Source organism: Neolamprologus brichardi, chromosome 7 (assembly GCF_056152115.1).
Source record: "Neolamprologus brichardi isolate AB-2024 chromosome 7, ASM5615211v1, whole genome shotgun sequence".
In the NCBI taxonomy this organism is placed as follows: domain Eukaryota; kingdom Metazoa; phylum Chordata; class Actinopteri; order Cichliformes; family Cichlidae; genus Neolamprologus; species Neolamprologus brichardi.
Genome location: NC_142110.1, coordinates 61,328,015 through 61,350,795, shown reverse-complemented (window position 1 = coordinate 61,350,795; position 22,781 = coordinate 61,328,015). Strand labels below are relative to the sequence as shown.

The window sequence follows — 22,781 nt, the reverse complement described above, 5'->3', positions numbered from 1 at the left end:
AGTGCTTTTTAAATGAAATCAATAGGGATTGGTATCGTTTAGGTTTTATCCGATACTGGTGCCAAACCGGTACTTTTGAAACGGTGCCGGTGCTTAAACGGTGCTCAAACCGGTGCTTAAAGAATGGAGAACACAAAATTGGTCCAAAAACCTCTCATGTTCAGCTGTTTTTTTGTAAAAAGATAACAATGTTAGCCTTTTCTGCATCTATAGGGCATATATGGTATCACCCTTGGCTGGAAGCAGTGCTTAAACAATGGGAAAAAACACAAACTTTGTCCAAAAACCTCTCATGTTTAACTGTTTTCCACTTTTCTTTGGTCATTTTAGCCTTTTTGGCCAGGGAGAAGGGAGTATCTGCCATCAAACAAGAAGACAGCTGCATGTAGCTATGATGATGTTTGCTAGTTCACCTTACATGCATTAATGTAATAACGTGGTTAGCCTACTCAACGTAAATTACACACAAACAACATTAAGCTACTCAGAAGAACGGCTGCTGCTGCCATCATCATCCATCATCATTTCTGCTACACTGGCAGGGCTAGTGGTTTTTGTTTTTTGTTGCTAACTCCAGGTCCGATAACAGGCACCACACCCGCACGGTGTGGGATCTCGCAGCAAGCTATCAAATAAGGCGCATTTTTCGGCTTTAAAAAAAAACCCGCTATGCGTCGCCAGGTGTTTCATCAGATTCGAGGTGTTACTTCCTTTGACAGTATCACAGTATCAGCCTAAAGCACTTGTTGCAGGCTGCTGAGTTTGCATCTTTTGCTGTGAAGTACAGCCAGACTTTGACCGCTTGGCCTTGGGCGTTTTTAATCTGTAGCTCTGCTCTAAAAGAACGTACGTACCTGGGCCCGCCTACTATCCTCGGAAACATAAATGATTGGCTCGAATCTAAAGTGTATCACATCTCAGGAAAAAAAAAAGCACCGAAATAAAGCACCGAAATGTGCGCTGCTTTTCGGTCTGGTTACTACCGTTTATGTCAGAACCGGTGCCATCATGACCCCGGATACCGGTACCATCCCTAGAAACCAAACAATATGTTAAAACCATACAACATTCTCAAAATCTAAAAGCTGTCAAAACCATAAACTTATGTTCCCTGTTCAATATCATGAGATTCTTTAATAGACTGTCTATTTTGTTTTTTTGTTTTTTATAGAACCCCCTGACATTGTGTTTGCTATTTTATATTTGTATTTCTGTATTTTGTGCTTTGTCAATAAAGCGTATTCAAAAAAAAAAAAAAGCAGCCCACATCAGCAGCAGTTAAGATATGCTCTGCTGAATGATTTTCACCTACCCATTGCTGAAACAAAATGTTTAGATGATTCTTTAGATGGCCCTGATCAACAACAGCTTGTGCTCCAGACCATAGATTTGACCAATTGAAAACAGTAATCTGCATTAAGCGTAGGGTTGCTCAAATTCAGTACAATGTCATATGAGATGAAGTAAAATAGGTAAATATTTTAACTAATTACGTGCATAGAGGCACTTGACCTGTTTGAAAGACTGTCATCTTAATATGAGCCATTGCTGACATATAGAGCACACCTTTAAAAATAATTAAATATGCTGAACCCTGTATGAAGCAGCTGAAAACTACATGATGGAGATGCTGAATTGAATATAAAAGTGCAAGTCTTTGCCACTGTGGGCAAAGCACGCAACCACTGTGTGAGGTTGCGTTGCGGTCTCTTCTGAGCTGATGAGCAAGCTACACATTATCAGATCGGGAGCTGGCTGATAACTCATCAAAGAGAGGGAAACAGAACTATGATAACTCGAGTGTGCCGTGTATCCGTGAGTTCAGCTTCTTCTTTCAGATGCGCAGCAGTTTTCCTGCATCTTGACTCATGTGTGTAGAGTGTTCATAGCATCAACATCATGTTTTTGCTTATTTGTTTTGTTGGGTTGAAAAATAACTATATAAACTTGTGACCATACTTATGGATCACCATGGCACATATCATCAGACATATGATTTATTTACACAGATAAAAAAAAGTGAGTGTGAATGTGCCTGACGTCGCAGTGTGTGTGTGTGCGCGCTGTGTAAACGTAATTGTCTCCAATTGTGAAAGCGGTGATTCTGCAGGTCACCAGCTATCGTGGTGGAAAAAAGAACAAAAAAAGAAACAAAATCTACATTGTAGATGAAAAATAATAATAGGAAAAAGGTTTTGTGTTTATCAGCCAACAACTACAATCTTTCTGCTTTTAAGAAAGGAGAGTTCAAAAAACGGAGAGAGAGATGTGTGTTGGTTAAGCAGTGGTGATAATAATGAAAATGTTTTAGTTTGTCACTTTCAGATGAAAAGCAGACCTGAATCAATTTTCCACATGCAGCGGTCAGAAGAAAGTTATAGTTTAACATCATTGGAAACGTTCAGGCCAAGTTTCTGGCTGAATTGTTTACAGCACCATGTGTCCCTCAACCTCACAAGCGAGCTCTCACTCCTCCCTGAAGACAAGGAATACAGTTCCAAAGAGCAATAACGTGGCAGATAAAGAGACAGCAGCAAAGTCCTGAGCAAAGAGACCCACCAAGCAGCAGCAGTGTGGACAAACAGCATCGGAGAACAACAGCAAACCCATCATCCTGACTGATTGGATGAATGGCACTGTGTTTCCAACAAGCTGCAAATTCACTGTGCATGTGAAGAGGACTTTTGAGGAGACCTGAGGAGACTGAGGCTTACTTGTTGTTCCTAGAGTATTTAAAAGTAGAATGGGAGGGAGAGCCTTCAGTTTTCAGGCCCCTCTTCTATGGAACCAGCTTCCAGTTTGGATTCGGGAGACAGACACTATCTCTACTTTTAAGATTCTGCTTCAAACTTTCCTTTTTCCTAAAGCATATAGTTAGGGCTGCCCTCAGTTATGCTGCAACAGGTGTCGGCTGCTGGGGGATTCCCATATTTTACTGAGTATTTCTTCTTCAGTCACCTTCCTCACTCACTATGTGTTAATAGACCTCTCTGGACTGAATCATACTTGTTATTAATCTCTGGCTCTCTTCCACAGCATGTCCTTTATCCTGTATTTCTTCTGCACCCCAACCGGTTGCGGCACATGGCGCCCCTCCCTAACAAGTTAGTACTCAACACCCAGCAGGGTTATTTCAACCGCTCCCCATACCACAACGCCCCTGGTCACACATCACTCTCGATTTTGTCACAAGGCTACCAGTGTCAGCTGGCAAAACCACCATACTCACCATCATTGACAGGTTCTCCAAAGACGCCCATTTCAATGCCTTAGACAAACTTCCCACCGCTTCTGAAACTGCTCAATCCTGCTCAATCAACACATCTTCAGATTACATGGACTCCCTGTAGAAATAGTCTCTGACGGTGGTCCTCAGTTCATGTCACAGGCCTGGAAGGCATTCTGCACTGCTCTTGGAGCCAAACCTTGTCTAAGTCCTGGTTATCATCCCCAAACACACGGTCAAACTGAACAGCTGAACCAAGAACTAGAAACCACGCTCCGTTGCATGGCCACACATAACTCAGCTACCTGGTCCACCTTCTTGCCCTGGCCTGAGTATGCTCACAACTCACTTACATACTCTGCTACTGGTGTCTCTCCTTTTAAAACCTCCCTAGGTTATCAGCCCCTGCTGTTCCTGGAGCAAGAGGCAGAGCTCGAGGTACCCTCCGTCCAGCATCACAGACAGGCATAGGCTTGGACAAGGCAAGCACTACTAAGGTCAGTCAACCACCCGCGCCAGGATTTTGAACAGTGCCACTGAACCGCACACAAGGACCGAAAGTATGGCTGGTGGCTGAGGACATTCCACTCAGGACTGAGTCACGCAAACTGTCACGACAGTATATTGGTCCATTTGAGACTGACAGAGCAAATAGCAGCTATTTGCCCCTCGGACTGCCGAGGAGCTATTTAATAGCCCCTCGGCAGTCCGATTGAAGTTGACTGCCTCACTACAAATCTATCCGACTTTCCATGTTTCACAGCTTGAGCCAGTGGTCTCAAGTCCCGCCATTACCTCTGGCCTCTGCCATTTCACATATTCCTGAATATTCATTTCAGCATGATCTCCTTTTAACTCAGTCCATAGAAACCTTTTCTCGTCATGACTCTGTCCTTGTCAATCACAATATACTCAATGTAACTTCTTTTTAAATCATGCATGTTAAAGTCAGTTAACACTGATGGTTAGCGTGATGGATGCCAGCAAGCCTCCCCTGATACTGTTCCTTGAACACACTGCTCCACCCTTCCCTTGCAGCTACAAGCCACACTGCAGGATGACTAAGGATGACGTTGCTTAGTCATCCGGACCAAACACTGAAGGCTTTTCTCCCCCACACAAGATCTGGGCTGTGTGCCATGTGTGCATTCTCCTTTGGTACAAAAAATCCCAGCAAAGAAGAACACACACACACACACACACACACACACACACACACACACACCCCTTAAATCACAGTAAAATGTCAGGAGATCAAAACTCAGGTATAACGTTTTATTACTAAGGTAAAATGTCTTGATGCATGCTGAATCATCCAGGTAAGTGACTCCCAAAAGGTTGATACTGTTCAAATGGACGTAGCATTTTCAGTGGTAAAAATGTTTTGTCACTCATCCAAGTGACTTCTTCTGTCTCAGCTGACTGCAGGTTTCCCCAATCTTATAAACAGTACATTTGCATAATGACTGAAACCAGTCCATGGAATGAACAATGGGCTGTGAGGTCAGTTCCAGGGACCCAGGGTCCATGAGCAGTGTGGACTCATATTATATTACATGTGTTTTTGCTGCACTGTGCTGCTGTTCCTGTGTTCCCATGTTTGTAGGGCTGATAGGCTGGGTGACAGGCACCTTCAGGCCTGGTGGGTGTGGCCCTGCCAGGTGGCTGGCCAAACCTGAAGATCATGCCACGCACCTGCAGCTGCTCAGCCTTGTTGGAGGAGAAACTCGTTGTGTGAAACTCCATGTAAGTTTTCCTAGTGAGCCAAGTTTAGTGAGTGTATGCCTGCTGTAGTTGAGTATCCTGACAGCTGCCTATGTTATCCCCCCACCCCCCAGGAGGCAGCGAGCACGGGGTGTGTGGACACACAAGTGGAGAACACGAAGCACGGACTTCGGGAGCAGAACACACGACACGGGAGTGCATGGGGATTTATTGTGTAATATTTACAGCACTGTAAATAAACGCACCCCCACGGCCTGCCACCACAGACTATGACACAACCAATGATCAATGACCACTGATCAATGGCCATGAGTACCGTTCACAGAGAATTGAGGAATGGCTGCAATCACAGCATTGTAAGATGGTGAAAGATGAACGCCTCCTCAATTCAGAGATGGTCTTTCCCTTTTCACATAAATGGCCTCCTTGACTCCGCGCTCAAACCAGCATTCCTCCCTGTCCAGGATGTGTACATCCTCAACATTGAAAGTGTGTCCAATGGCCTGTAGGTGTAAATAGACTGTGGAGTCAATAAATTGCAAGCTCAATAAAATGTTTTGTCTCACTCCCATTTCTTCTTGTTGCATGCTGAAGCTCTACTTGGAACCTTGTTAAGATCCAACCACTTGAGTGAATGTTTGCCACTTTATTAAATGATCTTAAACTTTTAATCGGGACTGTACTTTTTTGTGCATAAACTCATCAGCTAACACATCTGCTTTTTCAGCTTCTATCTCAAGCCTATGGATCTGCAGCCAGAGATCATAATCTGCTTCACACAGCTTATCCTTCTCCTGTGTCTCCTACTGTAAACAAACTTCAAGTTTTGCATCACTGCTAGGTCCATTGGATTCTTGAAAGAAAGGCTTAAAGCGAGGCAGGGTTGCTGGAGCTGCATTGAGCTTGATTTGGGCACCTGGAGGTGTAGCAAGTACAGCATGGTGCTCAGTTCTATCAAGTGAAACAAGATAAGCACTGCTTCCAGGAGGAGCTGAAGCTTCCTGAAAGGAGACATCAATCACAGTCACAGCAGGGTCAATAAAGACATCTAACTCGATTAGTCTTTCCAGCAACACCTGCTTGCTGTGTTTTTTGTTTGTTTTTGTTTTTTTACACCATATTTTGGTATTGAAAGTTTGTAGTGATCACAAATACTTGGTCCCAACCTATCAGAAGATTGTGTTGTCTATATAATGTCTTCTTTATTTTATCTATTGACAAAAAAAACAAAGTCACACGCAAACATGTTAATCGTCAAAATTATTTATTAATCAAATTGATATGTGTATTTTTTTCCACACAAACAAAAAGAAGTTCAAAGCAACACAGAAGTACCCTGATATTTCATTGAACTCTCACATGATATTAAACAGAAGCTGAACACCGAGCTCTGTAGAGTGGCCAATCATACTGAAGCAGTGCACTTCATAATTTTGGCCACCAGATGTCACCAAATAGGACTTTGTTGAAAAGCTTCAAGTAATGAACCCTTTTTTTTTTTTTCGATACAATGCTTCAGAAAACTTCATTTGGCTATCGCTAGTTTCTAGCAGTTGTTGCTAGAAACTATATTGTCGCATGTATACAGGGTACCCACAGTTACCTGTCCAGCCTTCCACCACAAACACTATTCACATACAGAAAGTGCGAAACAAAAGAGAGTAAGATGCAGCCACAGCTGGTCAAGCTGCCCTTTTGTAATGATCCCTGGGGTGTGATTGACCTACATGATCAGCCAATAGATGCGTACTAATTAAATTTGAATTTGAGTGGGAGTACTCTAGCAAGCCATTCAATTAATTTCAATTCAATTTTATTTATATAATGGCAAATCCCAACAACTGCTGGGGTTGAGGGAAGGAAGACAGGACAAAGACACACTGTGGAAGAGAGCCAGAGATAATAACTAATAACTAACAGTTAAATGCAGAGAGGTGCCTAAACACATCAGTGAAAGCAGGATTTTGAATTCAATTCTGGATTTAACACAGAGCCAATGAAGGGAAGCCAATATAGGGAAAATATGCTTTCTCTTTCTAGTCCATGTCAGTACTCCTGCTACAGCATTTTGGATTAACTGGAGGCTTTAATTTAGTGAGGTATTTTATTGATAATCTAAGTAAAAATCTAGTTTGGAACTTTGTTTTGAAGGGCTTTTTTTTTTCAATAAAAATTGGCTGCTGAGTCCTTGATAACTATTTTTGTTGTTTGTTCTTTATTCTGTTCGACTGAATTTTCAGTTCAATTGAACTCTTGGAGTACAGTCAGCTTCTCCGGTCAGTGTGCATTACTGTTATGGGTTGCGTCCTTCTCTCATATACTCTTCCAGTAGTGTTTTGTCTCCAGCTTTGGTGGGGCTGTTCTCATCCCCCTGACAATGGTAGTATACCTCAGATGGTTCTGTGGAGCACAGCTGGTTTTTCCTGCCTCCTAGCTCCCTGGTATACCTCTTCAAGCAGATGGCCAAGGCTATGAGTCTTTTTTGGCAGTTTCCAGGGCCTCAGGTATGGGCAGCTTGCTGTACTTCGTAGCTTACTATCAGAGCTGCACAAAGGTGCCTAACTTCCCTCTGCGCTACCTTGATCTTGGCCTCTAGTCTCCTTCTCCATGAAGGGTACTGGTCATTGTGGCTGTTCATCTTGTAGCCAAGCATCTCACTATTAACTGCTGCTGTGGTGTAGATGAGCTGTTTGGTTTCAGTGATAGTCACAGTAGGGGTTGGTTGGTGGGACCTCACGGTGGGCCTCCTGGACCAACAGTGCCACCACACCACCACAGTGGGAAATGGCTTTAGGTTTCATGGTGCATGAACCAATTCTGTAGGTTATTTTCAGATTAAAGAAAGTGAAGAGAAGTGCCCACTTTGCTGATAAGCAAGGGTTTTTATGATCTGTCCAAACTACCAGTGGATGATCTTTACCCTCCAGCCAATCTCTTGTTAATTTTTTAGTGTCAGCTTTGTGCATGCAGCTCCCTCCAACTTTGTAATTTCTCTCTGCAGGGGAAAAACAAGCAGCTACAAAGAAGAGAGGCCCCAAAGCTGAAGATCTGTCTCCCATTCTGCTTTTAATTATCCTTGGAACCACAAGTAAGCCATCAGTCTGAAAGGGAGGTATCTATTGGGGTGATATAGTACTATGAGGTCTTTAAGATAAGAGTTGATAAGAACCTAACAATTCCAATTACACTATCACTATCGCTTATTGATTTAATTCCTTATCAGTTCTCTTACCCATTCTCATTGGCACCACTTTGAGAGTCATTACCATCTCTGAGTAGCAGATATTACAATGGACATTATATTTTGTGCAAATTAATTGCATGCTGTGTGATCAAATATTTGTGCATGTTGGAGTTATTTCCCATCTTTGTTGTGACAAGTTTTGCAGTCATTCCAAAAATAAAAAATCAAAATAAAAATCATGTATTATGCATATAACACAGAACATTTTTCTTACATTATTTAATGACTCACAGGTTTGGATGGAGTTTGAATGGCAAATTCTGATTGCATTCTTATTATAACCAGGACAGATGAGAGAAGAGGAGATGAAGAGTGCAGCAGGTTGGTGAGACACCAAAAGAGCAGAAAAGGTGAAGAAGCGGTGAGCATCAAAAAGACTTGTAAGAGGGCACACAATTTAAAAGGAGCCATTATGGAACAATAAAAGCAGAAACTAAGAAGCCAGGGCTGGCAAAATTTGGGACTGTCTCCATACTCTCTTCTAAATAAATATGTCCTCAGGATTTCAATTTCTTTTTCTTGACGTTTTACTCATTCTGCTTAATATAAAAAACAGCAGCACACAATAACTCAAATTGCACTGATGGTTTATTTGAGTATCATTCTGTGACTTCAACCTTTTGGTATAATTTTGGACATTTTATTTATTAATGTTACTATGAAATATACTAAATAACTTTAAAAAGCTGCTGTTATCAAAAGGCCCACATTAGCAGATTTTAATATTCATGTTTCTATTGGATTAAAATGGATGCACTAGTCTTTATTCACCCCTTGCCTTGGTGAATCTGACAATGGAGTTCTGTTGATGATGGATGTCTTTCTCTAGTCACACAATAACCTCAAGGAGACCTACAACCTCAAGGAGAACTCACTGACATAACACTGATCAGCTTTCTAGACTGGCCAAACTCAGATTTAATCAACTCTGAGTTTATTTTTTAAAATTCAGAATTTGTTGAGCATGCTTCTTGGAATAGGTCCCTATTTGTATTTTGCAATGTCATCAAAGCAGGGAAGGGTGTGGCTGCAGTTACTATTGTATTTACGCCCTGACTTTAGCGTTTTAGGCACTATTTCTCTAATTTAAGTAGTTCTTCAGCAGCAACAGCAGCTTCTGACTTAACCTATATCTGACGTATATCTAAGTCTGTAATCCATAAACTAGAGGTTTCTGAGCATTCTACCGAGTATATAACACTATTGCAATGCCTGTAAGACTACAGACTGGTGGAAACAACCCGCTTCCTTTTTTTGGTTGCTACCAGCTGCATCAAGTTCACTACAGTTAGTACATGTAACCACATTTACTTCCGCTTACTGTTCAAGTAAATATGTATGCTCCCTACAATTATCAGAAAAAAATCTAATGCAATAGTGGGAAATACACATTTTATCCTTGATTAATTATTATACCGCATATAATTAAAGGAGCATGTGAACAGTGCCAGTTGTTTTTATTTTAAACGCGCAGCACACACATACACAAAACATCGACCTACTAGCAGTTGTCTATATTATTGTTTTTTGTACAAAGTGGTTGTTTGCGTTACAGCGCCATTGCTTTTATTTTGAAGGATATGATCTGATGCATGTGCCACACATCCCTTCTGACTTTGACGCCCGTGGGTCTGAGAACAGTGGCGTGTCAGGTTACAGGCGTGGCGCAGTTTGTTTCTGATCGTTTCGTAATTCATCACCGCTAAGCAGGAAGTGCAGCCATGGCGCAGGGGCTCAGAGAAAGGTTTGAAAAATTTCTCCATGAAAAGAATCTGCTGACAGATGTCCTGGCAAAGGTGGAAGCAAAAACCGGAGTAAGCAGGACCTACATTGCTCTCGGTGAGTGTTGACGGGTGGAAAGAGAGGCAGAGGCTGTCCGCATCACTGAGGGACGCACAGATAAAAGAAATAAAAGCCCGATGGACAGACTCACATTTAGCTGCAGTTTCCTTTAGCCATAAGCTAACAAAAGAAATTGTGTTTATTTTACATCACCAGCTCGATACTATAAAAGTAGTCTCCATAATGTAGTTACTGGTTGTAACATAGGTATATAGGTATGATCCGGTTAATGTATTCGTGGGAAGAAAATCTTGACAAATGTGTGGTGTCATTTGTTTCAGCTGTCATCGGTGTAATCGCAGTTTACTTGGTCTTTGGATACGGAGCCTCCCTGCTATGTAACCTCATCGGGTTTCTGTATCCAGCCTACATATCGTAAGTATATGTTGTTCTCAGAACACTTGGAAATGGCCTTAATCGCCTGTTATTTGCTCCTGTTGTTGTGCTTTCAAGTCACTGAATCTATAAAAAGGCCTGTGTTCATGTCAGCGCTAAGGACAACCTCCTTTAATCGAGATGACCACACCTGTGAGATTTATTTAGGGTACTGTAGCGCTTAAGCTCCAAAAGGATATAAGTCTGTAGGCTTACTTAATATTTAAGCTTCTCTTTTGTGCAAAGTTTTTAATTTTTGAGTGCGTTTGCCCTCCAGCAGTCTTTAATGATCATTTTCCTCAAACAAACAATGCCAATAAAATACATAAGCACCTACAAAAATGTTAGTTTTAAGAAAAAGAACAATTTAAACATTAAAAAAATCACAAAGAGAGAACAATATAATATCCACAACTGCACCAAATAGTAAAACTGTGAACTGAGGTGAACTGAGGATTATTAAACTGTAAGTCCCTATTAGTAAACGAATGATTCGTTGATGGCATTTAATTTATTTATACTCAACTGGCTTATCTCAAAATGTAAAAGAACCAACCTAACCTGTTAATTACTCTCTAGATCTGGAATAGAAATTGAACATTTACCAGTATTACCAGAAAATCCAGTTTTGTCTGATCATTTCCTAATAACATTTCAATTTACAATAAGTCATTACACAGCAGTGGGGAGTGGATTTCATCACAGTAGGTGTTTCTCTAAAAGTGTTGTAATGAAGTTTAAGGATTTAAATTATCCACTGTTCTCTTCTTCAATGCCATGTGCCAGCATAGCGCAGAGCAGCTACCTGAACTCTACTCTCAAAGAGGTCGATTTTCTTGTTAATAATTTTACATCTTCACTGGGTACGACTCTAGATACTGTAGCTCCTCTAATAAAGAAATTCCACAATCACAAGTACATCTGCTGTGATGCTTAGACCTCTGATGAAGTCTCACAAGTGTCAGCTTTGTTTTTATAGCCCACATAGATATAAATAATGGATATGTTCTGATAAATGATCAGAATATAATATTTCTGACTGTCTGAGTCGAAATTAAATTGAATTGAATCAAATGGGGACCTTGTGAATCGGAACCAAATCAGTTATTGAAATCAGTGACGATACCCAGCCCTACTGCTGATTTGAGTCTTCCTTTTCAGAGTAGCTACAGTCGTTCGCAGTGAAGAGGCAATTAACTGAAGAAGCAGCAGCATTTAGGAAAACCAGTGTGGAGGGGCGTTCATTCACAGCTTGGTATTGTATTGGGGAAATTCACAATGTATGTGCTGGTTTTCCAAAGTAATTAACAGTCATAGCAGAACCTGCTGATTTTTTGGCATTACTTGATTTATCTGCTACTAATCTTAATACATCACTTTTTATGATTAATTGTCAAAAATTTGGCACTGTGAAAGGGACACAAGAGATGCAACAAAATATAAATGTGCTGCAAAAAAAGTGTCCAATCTAATACTGCAGTATAAAAATTATATAATATTATATTATTATATAGTTAGTCTTAGGTGCAAATCTCCAGGTACTGACAGGTAGGAGAGAATTAACGTGTCATTGGGAGACAACCAGTTCTTAATGAGTGACAATGCAAACACAGACTATTTTTTTAAACCAAGCAATCAACAGATTATTGACAACTAATATCTATTTTTAAAATTGTGATTATGCAGTCAAAGCAACATCACCATATGACCCCTGAGCCTAGGGCTGTGCGATATGACCAATATCGCATATCCCGATATAAGAATTCTATCGTCCTGATAATGATATAAATCACAAAAATGTAACATTTTCTGTAAATTCTGTGAATCTCGGGCAATTCGTCTTGCGGGAAGTGTTTCCAGCTGCGCGTCATGTATCTGGAGTCGAGTGTTTTAACCGATGCACGAAACTGTACATTTTTAGACATAAGTTGTAACAGCCGCCGTTTTCTTTGTGAGTATTTATTACACGGCGTGCTGTGGGGTTGTTCTAACGTTTGAGTCTAAGGTTTATGTTTTAGCACCTGGCGGCTCTTTTTTAATTCTCATCCGTAAATAATCTGCTCTTTCACGTGATTCAGTTTATTTTGAAAAGTCTCAACAGGATCTTGAGCTTTATTGTGAAAGGTTTATGTGGAACATAAACAAGCGGACACGCGATGCTGTTACCGTCGTTGTTGTTAACCACAACCATAAAAACAGGCGCTTGTCTGTCAGGAGTGTGGTTATTTTAAATATAAGATAAAGAGAGAACTTTAATAAATTAATATAGCCACTACAGTGACCATCAAAACGATGAAAAAATATTGCCGTAAACAGTTTATTTTGCTACACCATGAAACAAACGATAGCGTAAAATGATCCGATATATATCGTTATATCGAACAGCCCTACCTGAGCCTGAATGTAGGGAATAAAACACACAACTTTATGGGAAAATGCTGAAAGCCTGCACATCTCAGCACATCTTATATAGCTCTATCATCAGTGTAATTACAGTGTATTCTTTTGTCACACATAAGGTGACAGATTTCCATCCCTCAGCGAAGGCCAGCAGCTTCCAGCCCCCAAATCACTGCATGTGCCCGGCTGTGATATTGATACAGTACTTGGTTCTCTTTGGAGGAATCGTTAAAAGTATTTAGGACATTTTGAATAGATCCCCAACAACAATGGCTGAAAAGAAGCCTGGAACAATCAGTTTCCACTGTGTTTTACAGATGGCTCTCTGTTGTAACCCTTTGCTCACCTTCTCCATACAAATTCAGGACACTTGAAAGACCTAGGGAGCACTTTAAAGAAATAAGAGCATTACAGTGGAAGTCTGTTTTCTTTTCTTTTAAATGGTACCTGTTTATTCGATTAGACTGAAATATATTTATCCATGTATTTTCTGTAAATAACTACAGATGGCTAGAAATAGCTGAATGTTAAACAAGCCAATTCGCTGCCTGTAGAGAAATGTAATATTTCTATCTGTCTGCACCACCAACTTTGGCTTTGTCAACCTTTAATTTAGTGCACTCCACCAAATAGTATGAGTTATCTGGCTGCAATTTACCAAATTATAGCTACCAAAACCTTTATTTCTCTCTTTTAGGAAGTAAAACGAATACTGACCATTTTCTAATTTGTGCTGTTATTTAAGGAAATTATAAGGAGATGCTGCCATGTCATGAAGAAAAAGTTTTAAAAAAGGGTTTTGGATGGAAATGCATTGTCAACATCCCAACACTTATCCAATTTGGGGTCACAGGGAGCTGCAGTCTGTCTTAGCTGTTATGGGATAAGAGGCAGGGTACCAGTCCATCACAGGCCCAACACTGAGACAGGCCCAGTTTTGAACCAGGAACTTTCTTTAATGTGAGGTGACTTTTTATCAATTATTGCCGTAGTTAGCCCTTAATTAGCCCCTGGCTTCTAGCTTTTTGGTTTAACATCTGCTAACACAGGGGAACATAGATAGATATAGATGGTCCAAGTGTTGATCTATTTTCATTTGACCCATGGAAATAATTCATCATAACGGGGTATCAGCGATGTAAGGTTTTGCCTTTTTTATAGCAATTCTTGCACAGAGTTACAAAAATGTTTAATGGGCTACTAATCTAAGGCAGTTGGAAAGAAAAGCAACCCGACTACTTTGAGATTCTTGAAGAAGCTTCAGCTCTCATCCAAGACTCTTCAGTTCTGAAGCTTCATCAGTTCTGGGAACTGAAAGATTACCATGATCTGGATGACTGAGAACCTACACAGATTTATCATCTATTAATTGTAAATTATCTTCATCTATAAAGTTAGTGGATTTCCCCTGTGACTTACAAAGAAAGCATTTAAAAAAAATTGTCATCAAAAGTTTTAAAACAGTTCTTATCATTGTGATATTATCTAGTAAAATCTCAGGGCTAATAGTACATGCAGTCAGCATAGTGTCACATGTTGGCCTGCTGTCGTCACTATGAATGTTTTTCTTGTCTCAAGATTTTTGAGAAACAGCTTGATAGAAAGTGCCCAGAATTGTGACCAGAATTGAGTCTGATGTAGTATAACATTTGATACATTTTATTAATCTTAAGATATCAGTATTTTCTCAAGTCAAAATTATGGATGTTACATTATTTGGTACAAGAGAAGAAAAGAGTAATAACGTTAAACAATAAGCTCAGAGTGGAGCTAATAATCTGCATAGGTTTATTTGTACAAACATATGTTATCTTCACTGTAACTCGTCTGTTTATAACAGGTTATTTTGTCCTGACATTGTAAATCTTATTTGAAATGACTCATTATTTCGAAACTAAACTGAAATCTCTAGAGCTAGCAGCTCTTTAAAAGTTAAGCCATTACTTGCAACATGGTTGCCTGGGTATTTGCGTGATTATTTCTTAGTTGTGTAACAGTGTTTCTCTGCAATAAATTATATGGTGTTGAAAATCCTGTCTATTTACCCTTAAATAGTACTACATTTGTAAGGGAAATGCATTTGTGGGTTGAGCAGCAGAGTTAAAAAAGTTTGGTTGGTTGATTGATTAGCTAGGATTAGAATGGGAAAAGGCTGTAGTTCAGGCTGTCCACTAATGAATACTGTGAATCCCAAATTACTGCCTATGGCAGGTGACACCTTGCAAGTGGAGCATGGTAGCTGTGCTTCATTTTAATAATTTTAAATGTCAATGAAATGTCTAAATTAGACAAAATCTGTATCAACAGCATGATCAAAATGTTGTAGCTTCTGTTTCATCACTGTAAAGTTCTGGTGCTTTTCAATAATAGAATTTTAAAAAAAGAGGAACCCCTCATTTGTGTGATAAATTCTTAATGGTGTGTATAAATGTTGTTGTGATGTATAAATGTATGAATTCTGTGAACACCTCACCATGCACGTTTTCACCAAATGGCCATATAGTCTAAGTGAGTTAAAGTATTAATGACATATAATGGATGTGTTGGTACTACTGGAGGAAAATGAAAATTCATGACCCATTGATTAACAGGCCGATTTCTGTGTATTCATCCTATGGATTCACAAGGTGGTATTGTCTGTTCAATTTATTATTGATGCTTGAATACATCAATACATGCTGCATATTGAAAGCAGGATATGAGCTTGATCCATGTGCACATTCATGGTCCTTACAGAACAGTGCTTACAGGTATGTGTAAAAGAAGTACCAAACATGTCTTTGTTCTTCCCAGGATTAAGGCCATTGAAAGTGCCACCAAAGATGATGATACTAAGTGGCTGACCTACTGGGTGGTGTATGGAGTCTTCAGTGTGGCAGAGTTTTTTGCTGACATCTTCCTTTCCTGGTTCCCATTGTACTATATTGGAAAGGTAATCCAGTTGGTCTCTGTGCCTGTCCTTATTTATTTTAATTAGTGTTAAAACCTTTATTAATTAAAAAGAAAAAACTCAGTCAGGGTTAAATCTCACCTGTATGTGTTTGATCTTAGAGTAAACAAAGCTCCTTATTCTGGGGGTCTGTTTTACCAGCAGCCAGTAGGCCTAATGTAAAGGGGCTATGTTGGCTTTAGGGGATGTGTGATATGCAATATTTGATCATCTTCAAGCTTGCAGAGAGAGTTGGACAAAAGTCCAAAAGAAACTGCCTAAAAGACCAAGCTAAAGGCCTTTGCTGTGCAGCCATTGTTTCTCCAGGCTACAGTAAACAAGCTCCTGGCACTTACATTGATAAGGCATTACATTTTGACCACTGACAGGTGAAGTAAATAACACGGAGAATCTCTTGGGAGCAAATAAAAATTTTGCCCTTGAAGTTGAAGTTGATCTGTTACAAGTGTAAGGATTTGAGCGAGTTCGACAAAGGCCAAATTGTGATGGCTTGGACCACTGTGAGCAACAGCAGACGTGTGCACTGTGGTCACGCCAGCATTAATTAATTTTTTTTTTTATATAAAGCCTGTAACTCTCTGTCAGCAAAATACAATATATAATGACCAATGTTGGGCAATTAATTATATAGTTACTTCTTCAAAAAAGTAACTGAGTTATGCAAACAACAAAGTTTTTTGCAGCTGTTTACCTAAAAATGCAGCCAAGGCGTTTTTTAAATAAACATTTCAAACTATTTACAGAACAATCAGCTGTTCTGCATCAAATCTGATGCCACACAAATTATTTGTGTCACTCCAAAAAATAATTTCTGTCCACTATGAGATAAAGGAGAACAGCAGCCTGATACCTGCAGGCCTGACAACAGGAGATGTATCACTGCTGTAACACCTGTAACATTCAGCAGTCGCCTCATTGTTCTGACACACACAACAAAACTATTGACTACACTACACACTAACTACACAAGATTTGCGCTAAACGTTGCAAATCTCTCACATCTCAAAACACCGCTGTCACTCCTAAAACTTCCCCCTTCCTAAACAATTAAATGCCATATTGCCATATCATTTTTTGATTGGTCAACATGGTACATTTTTCGACCAATAAAAAAGGGTGGGGTTTTTTTTGGTTTTGTCTTTGCTCACAGGCGGAGAGTGCTTTCGAGCGTTTTCCTTATAAAACGCCATTTTTACCGTTTCTCCCCGCAGTAAATATAAACAACAATAGTATTCAGGAAGGAAACCAAACATTGCAGATATTTTTATCATAACTCTGGTTTTACGTGGCCTATCAACACAATTTAAAAACTGGTATAAAGTCCACACTTTTCCCGTCAATTGTTCCGTCTGTCCTGCTCACATCTCCAATGGTTGTACACGTTGTCATTAACAGTGTTGGGAAGGTTACTTTTAAAATGTATTCCACTACAGATTACAGAATACATGCCCCAAAATGTATTCTGTAACGTATTCCGTTACGTTACTCAATGAGAGTAACGTATTCTGAATACTTTGGATTACTTAATATATTATCATGCTGTTTACAACTACATGAATGTACTATTGCTGTGATTTATTACTGTTACTGAAGGTCCGCGGCTCCGATCCATAGTAAAGGGACCTCTGGCTAATACGGTGGGTTCTGTGTCGGGCTCGTAGCCGAAAACTAGCTTTACTTTGTTGTCTGGGTCAACTTTGCTAGCGAGAGACAGAGAGAGGTGTTGAAAGGCTGCTCCAACTGAACTTATTTGTTTTGGAGGAAAACGCGAACACGGTGTACAGTCGAGTCTTAATAGCTTACTCACAACTGGGCTCGTCAGGCACTCTTCTTGGCTGCAGTGGTTATTATTATATTTACATGCTTCCAGCTCCCGTTTTTGCTTGATGACAGCTCGTACTTTTCCTTTTTCTCCCTCCCTCGCTCACAGACACATAACGTGTATGGCAGTCCATTCTCCCTGCAGCACGGACTACACTGCCTATGATGCTACATTCTTTAGAGCTATACCGGTAGCATTCTGCCTATTAGCTTAGCACAACAACAACAAAAAGGCCTCTCTCACCCAGGAAACACGCAGAGAGAGAGAGAGCGTCACCCTGTAACCATGGCAACCGTAACGCTGCCTGGAACAACAGAACGTAGCTGTCAAACAAAACCCAAACAGTCCTGACCCGCCACAATATGAAACAGGGAAGTACAGCCGTGTAATCCATTTATTTCAACAAAGTAACTGTATTCTAAATACCACCTTTTTAAACGGTAACTGTAACGGAATACAGTTACTCATATTTTGTATTTTAAATATGTAACGGCGGTACATGTATTCCGTTACTCCCCAACACTGGTCATTAACATGGCTTCACTCCACATCAGCCACGCCGCTTTGCTAGCTAAAACACCGGTGTCGGCACATAAGGAGGCTGTCATAGCCTGTCAACGATGTTGATTAGCTGCGTATATACGAATGTGAATCGCATTATTGGCTGGACTATGAGCCAGTCACTTACTGGCTAACACTGCAAAACAGAATTATTAAAGTATTAATTTTAATTTCAATTCAGGTTAGATTTTTTTTTTTGTGCGCAACGCAGATTTTCTGTGCGTAGAGACCATGCAAGCAGTGCGCAATTGCGCACGCGCGCAGCTTAGAGGGAACATTGGTCACGAGCATCCAAGGCTCATTCATGCACATGTAAAGGCTGGCCCATGTGGTCCAATTCAACAGATGAGTTTCTGTACCTGAAATTGCTATTAATGCTGGTCATGATAGGAGAAAAAAAAATGCTGGTTATGATAGAAAGATGTCAGGATACTGTGCATAGCAGTTTGTTGTGCATCGGGCTGCAAAGCCACAGACCAGTCAGGGTCATGTTGAATGTTGTCCGCTACCCAGTGCACCAGTAGTAGGGATGTGAGCATCATAACTGGACCACAGAGCAATGTAAGAAGGTGATTTGGCCTGAAAAATTGTATTTTCTTTTACATCACGTGGATGGCCTAGTGTGTGTGTGTGTGTGTTGCTTACCTGGGGAACACCTGGCACCAGGATGCACTACAGGAAGAACGCAAGTTGACAGTATGATCCTTTGGGCAATTCCCTGCTGGGAATCCTTGAGTCCCGAAATCCATGTGAATGTTACCATGACACATATCACCTACCTAAGCATTGTACGAGACCGTGTGCATCCTTTAATCGAAACGGTAGTCCCTGATGGGTGGGCCTCTTTCAGCAGGATAATGTACACTGCAACAAAGCAGAAATGGTTGGGAGCACAACAATGACTTTGAGGTGTTGACCTGGATTCAAAATTCCCCACATCCAGTCGGGCATCTGTAGAATGTAATGTGTAAACGAGCCCGATCCATGTAGGCCCAACCTACAGGACTTAAAAGTTCTGTTACTAATATCATGCTGCCAGATACAACAAAATGATTACAGGGGTCTAGTGGAGTCCATGCCTCAATGACTCAGGGCCGGTTTGGCAGCAAAAGGGGGACCAGCAGTTTAGGCAGGTGGTCATAATGCCTGAAAGTTATATTATTATTATTGTGTTTAGTGCCAAATTCTATACCTGTTTTAATTTTTTGAGAGAAATTTTGTTTTTTCCCCCCAGTGTGTCTTCTTGGTGTGGTGTATGGCTCCAACTCCTTCTAATGGATCGGTGCAGATATATAACCGCATCATTCGACCATTCTTCCTCAAGAACGAGGCCAAGATTGATGATGTAGTGAATAACATCAAGGACAAGGCGTCAGAAGCTGCAGACAAGTTCAAGGATGAGGGTGACTAAATCATCATAATTGTGTAGTGTTTGCTAAAAGAGCCTAACTGATATATCAGATCCTATTTAAGATGCAATGAAAAAATGCCTTCAAGAGATTTAACCGTAGCTGCTCACATTCAGCTAGCTAAGCTCGGATAAGAGGTGAAACGTATTGAAGAAACTCAAAAAGTCTACTTGCCTTTCTTTTCAAGCTCCTTAGATATTAAACAGACTTAAACCTCAGACAATACTCCAACTTGAGTTCTCTCTCTAGCTTGGGAGTAATTTTGTGAATTTGTATACATTTCAGTTATTTTAAAAAAAAATGCTGACTGCCAATAATACAGTCAACCAAAAACAGAAAAAGGATTGAAACATTTTCAGTAAAAAATACAGAAGATTTTCACATATCATCCACTGTACCAAACGTACACAACAACAGCACAACAAGGTCCAAATTCTCAAAACTAGGGGTGGGCCATAATTTAAAATAGTTTCATACTAGACATGTTTATATTTTGTAGTTGTAAATTAAAATTAAGTTGATCTTGGATGCCATTTTGCAGGTTTCTAAAGTCAAACATCTGCAGTACTGATGTACTAAGTTTCACTGACAGTGTCTTTGTATTTGTTTGTGATTTGTCCACAGCTAGGAAAGCCACAGCAAACCTCATATTTGAGGAGAAGAAGAGCTCCTAAGAATGAAGTATGTCCACAGTGCCAGCTCTGTAGCTGACTAATTGAAGAAATTTTGCCTTGAAAATGTCAGTTTTTACAGCACCCATTCAGAACACATCTGTAAGCTTCATGCCTGTGATATTAAATGTAAAACTGTAGCAATCAAAGCCGCTCCATGTTTTGTTTTGTTTTTCTGGAAGGCTCTCAGTTTAACTGTATGGTAGTCCTGGTATGCTTCTTGAACCAAATAAAAACTACTTTACTAAAACCATTTCCTAATGTTAATGATCGTACAACAGATTTGATGGAGATTATTCATTTTGCTGTTGAGGAGTTGATATGACTCAGGTCTTACTGACAACTCATGTACTTTGCTGTTCTTTTGTTTTTCCTTTATCGCTGCCTAAGTAATATTTGGTGCCAGTTTGATCAGCTCACTGAAAAGATGTTAACTAGTAAGAGACTTCAAATGGAACAAATTGTGTGTTTTATATCCCCTTAATGAAATGTTTTGAAAAAAAAAGGTTAAAACTATTCACTTTGGGTCTAATATATAGTGTAAATCCAGCTGGGATGTGAGGAGGTTGAACAGGTCACCTAATAATTGGAAGGTTGTTGGTTTGATCCCTGTCTGCTCCAGCCTGTATGCCAAATATCCTTGGGCAAGATAGTAAACCCAGGTTGCTTTATACTCTGATAAAGAGCACTTATATAGGAAACGCATAGAGGGAAAAAAGTGCTTGTATAAATGGGGGTGAATGAGGACAGGTTCTGTAAATGCTTTAAGGTCTCAGTTAGACTAGAAAACTGCTATATAAGAACCAGTTCATTTACTAGTGTGTTTTTAGCTGTCCCTGTACAGGGATGTAAAAATACGACAATGATAATTTTTTAATATACAATGCTCACAAAAGGAACAGATTTTAATCTGTGCTCATCACAAGTACAGAAACAGCTTTAGTGAAGGTTACAAATTATTTTGTTATGGCCTCTGACAGTGGACTCATCTCTGCACTTGTCCTGCTAGACCTAGACCTAGTGCAGCGTTCGACACTGTTGACCAAAATATCCTATTCGAGTGAGTAATAGACTCCAATTTGTGCATGTAAATGGAGAGTCCTCTTCATACACTAAGGTTAATTATGGAGTTCCACATGGTTCAGTGCTAGGATCAATTCTGTTTACATTATACATGCTTGCCTTAGGCAGTATCAACAGAAGGCATTGTGTACATTTTCACTCCTATGCAGATGACACACAGCTTTATCTATCCATGAAGCCAGATAACACACACCAATTAGTTAAACTGCAGGAATGTCTTAAAGACTTAAAGACCTGGATGGCCTCTAAATGTTCTGCTTCTAAATTTATATAAAACAGGTTATTGTACTCGGCCCTGAAAATCTTAGAAATATGGTATCTAACTGGATTTTTACTCTGGATGGCATTACCTTGGCCTCCAGTAATGCTGTGAGGACCCTTGGAGTCATTTTTGACCAGGATATGTCCTTCAACGCACATATTAAACAAATATTTACGACTACTTCTTCCATTTGTTCCATATCCACGCTGAGAAACTAGTTTCCATTGTATCTTAATGACCTTGTAGTACCATATCACCACATTAGAGCACGTCACTCTCACACTGCAGGCTTACTTGTTGTTCCTAGAGTATTTAAAAGTAGAATGGGAGGGAGAGCCTTCAGTTTTCAGGCCCCTCTTCTGTGGAACCAGCTTCCAGTTTGGATTTGGGAGACAGACATTATCTCTACTTTTAAGATTAGGCTTAAAACTTTCCTTTTTGCTAAAGCATATAGTTAGGGCTGGATCAGGTTACCCTGAATCCTCCCTTAGTTATGCTGCAATAGGTTTTTGCTCTGCTGGGGGATTCCCATGATGCATTTAGTATTTCTTCTTCATTCACCCTTCTCACTCAAAATGTGTTAATAGACTCCTCTGCATTGAATCATGCTTGTTATTAATCACTGGCTCTCTTGCAAAGCATGTCTTTTATCCCATCTTCCTTCTCTCACCCCAACTGGTCGCAGCAGATGGCCCCGCCCCTCCCTGAGCCGGGTTTCTTCCTGTTAAAAGGGAGTTTTTCCTTCCCACTGTCGCTGAAGTGCTTGCTCATAGAGGGGTCTTATGATTGTTGTTTTTTCTCTCTGTATGTATTATTGTAAGGTCTACCTTACAATATAAAGCACCTCAAGGTGACTGCTTTTGTGATTTGGCGCTGTATAAATAAAACTGAATTGAATTCATCAGAGTGTAGCTTCAAGTCAATTAAACTTCTTGGTTATTTAGCTGGTCAGTTAAGGTGCAGAAGGGGTTGTTATTCAGTTTCAGCTGCTTTGATGTTAATGAAATTAACAATAGGTGCACTACAGGTAGAACAATGAAACAACCCCCAAAACAGGAATGGTGTTACAGGCCACTGACTTTTTACCACTTTTCTGTTTTTCACTAGTTTTGCTTTTGTGTAGAAGTCCAGAGTCCGGGTCACTACATGTAGCATGAGGCGAGACTTGGACCCTACAGGTAGCAAAGGTAGTTCAACTCCTCTAAGATTCC

The 22,781-nt window shown here is 40.1% G+C and overlaps 1 protein-coding gene across 1 annotated transcript; it reads left to right on the top strand.

Moving 5' to 3' along the window:
• The first annotated feature begins 9,812 nt into the window (after positions 1-9,812).
• Positions 9,813-20,478, top strand: reep5 (receptor accessory protein 5). The gene is made up of 5 exons (XM_006797389.3): positions 9,813-10,034; positions 10,319-10,412; positions 15,606-15,744; positions 19,380-19,548; positions 20,179-20,478. Exons 1-5 carry the CDS (start codon positions 9,917-9,919, stop codon positions 20,226-20,228), a joined length of 570 nt encoding a protein of 189 aa, XP_006797452.1. The 5' UTR covers positions 9,813-9,916; the 3' UTR covers positions 20,229-20,478.
• The last annotated feature ends 2,303 nt before the right edge of the window (positions 20,479-22,781 follow it).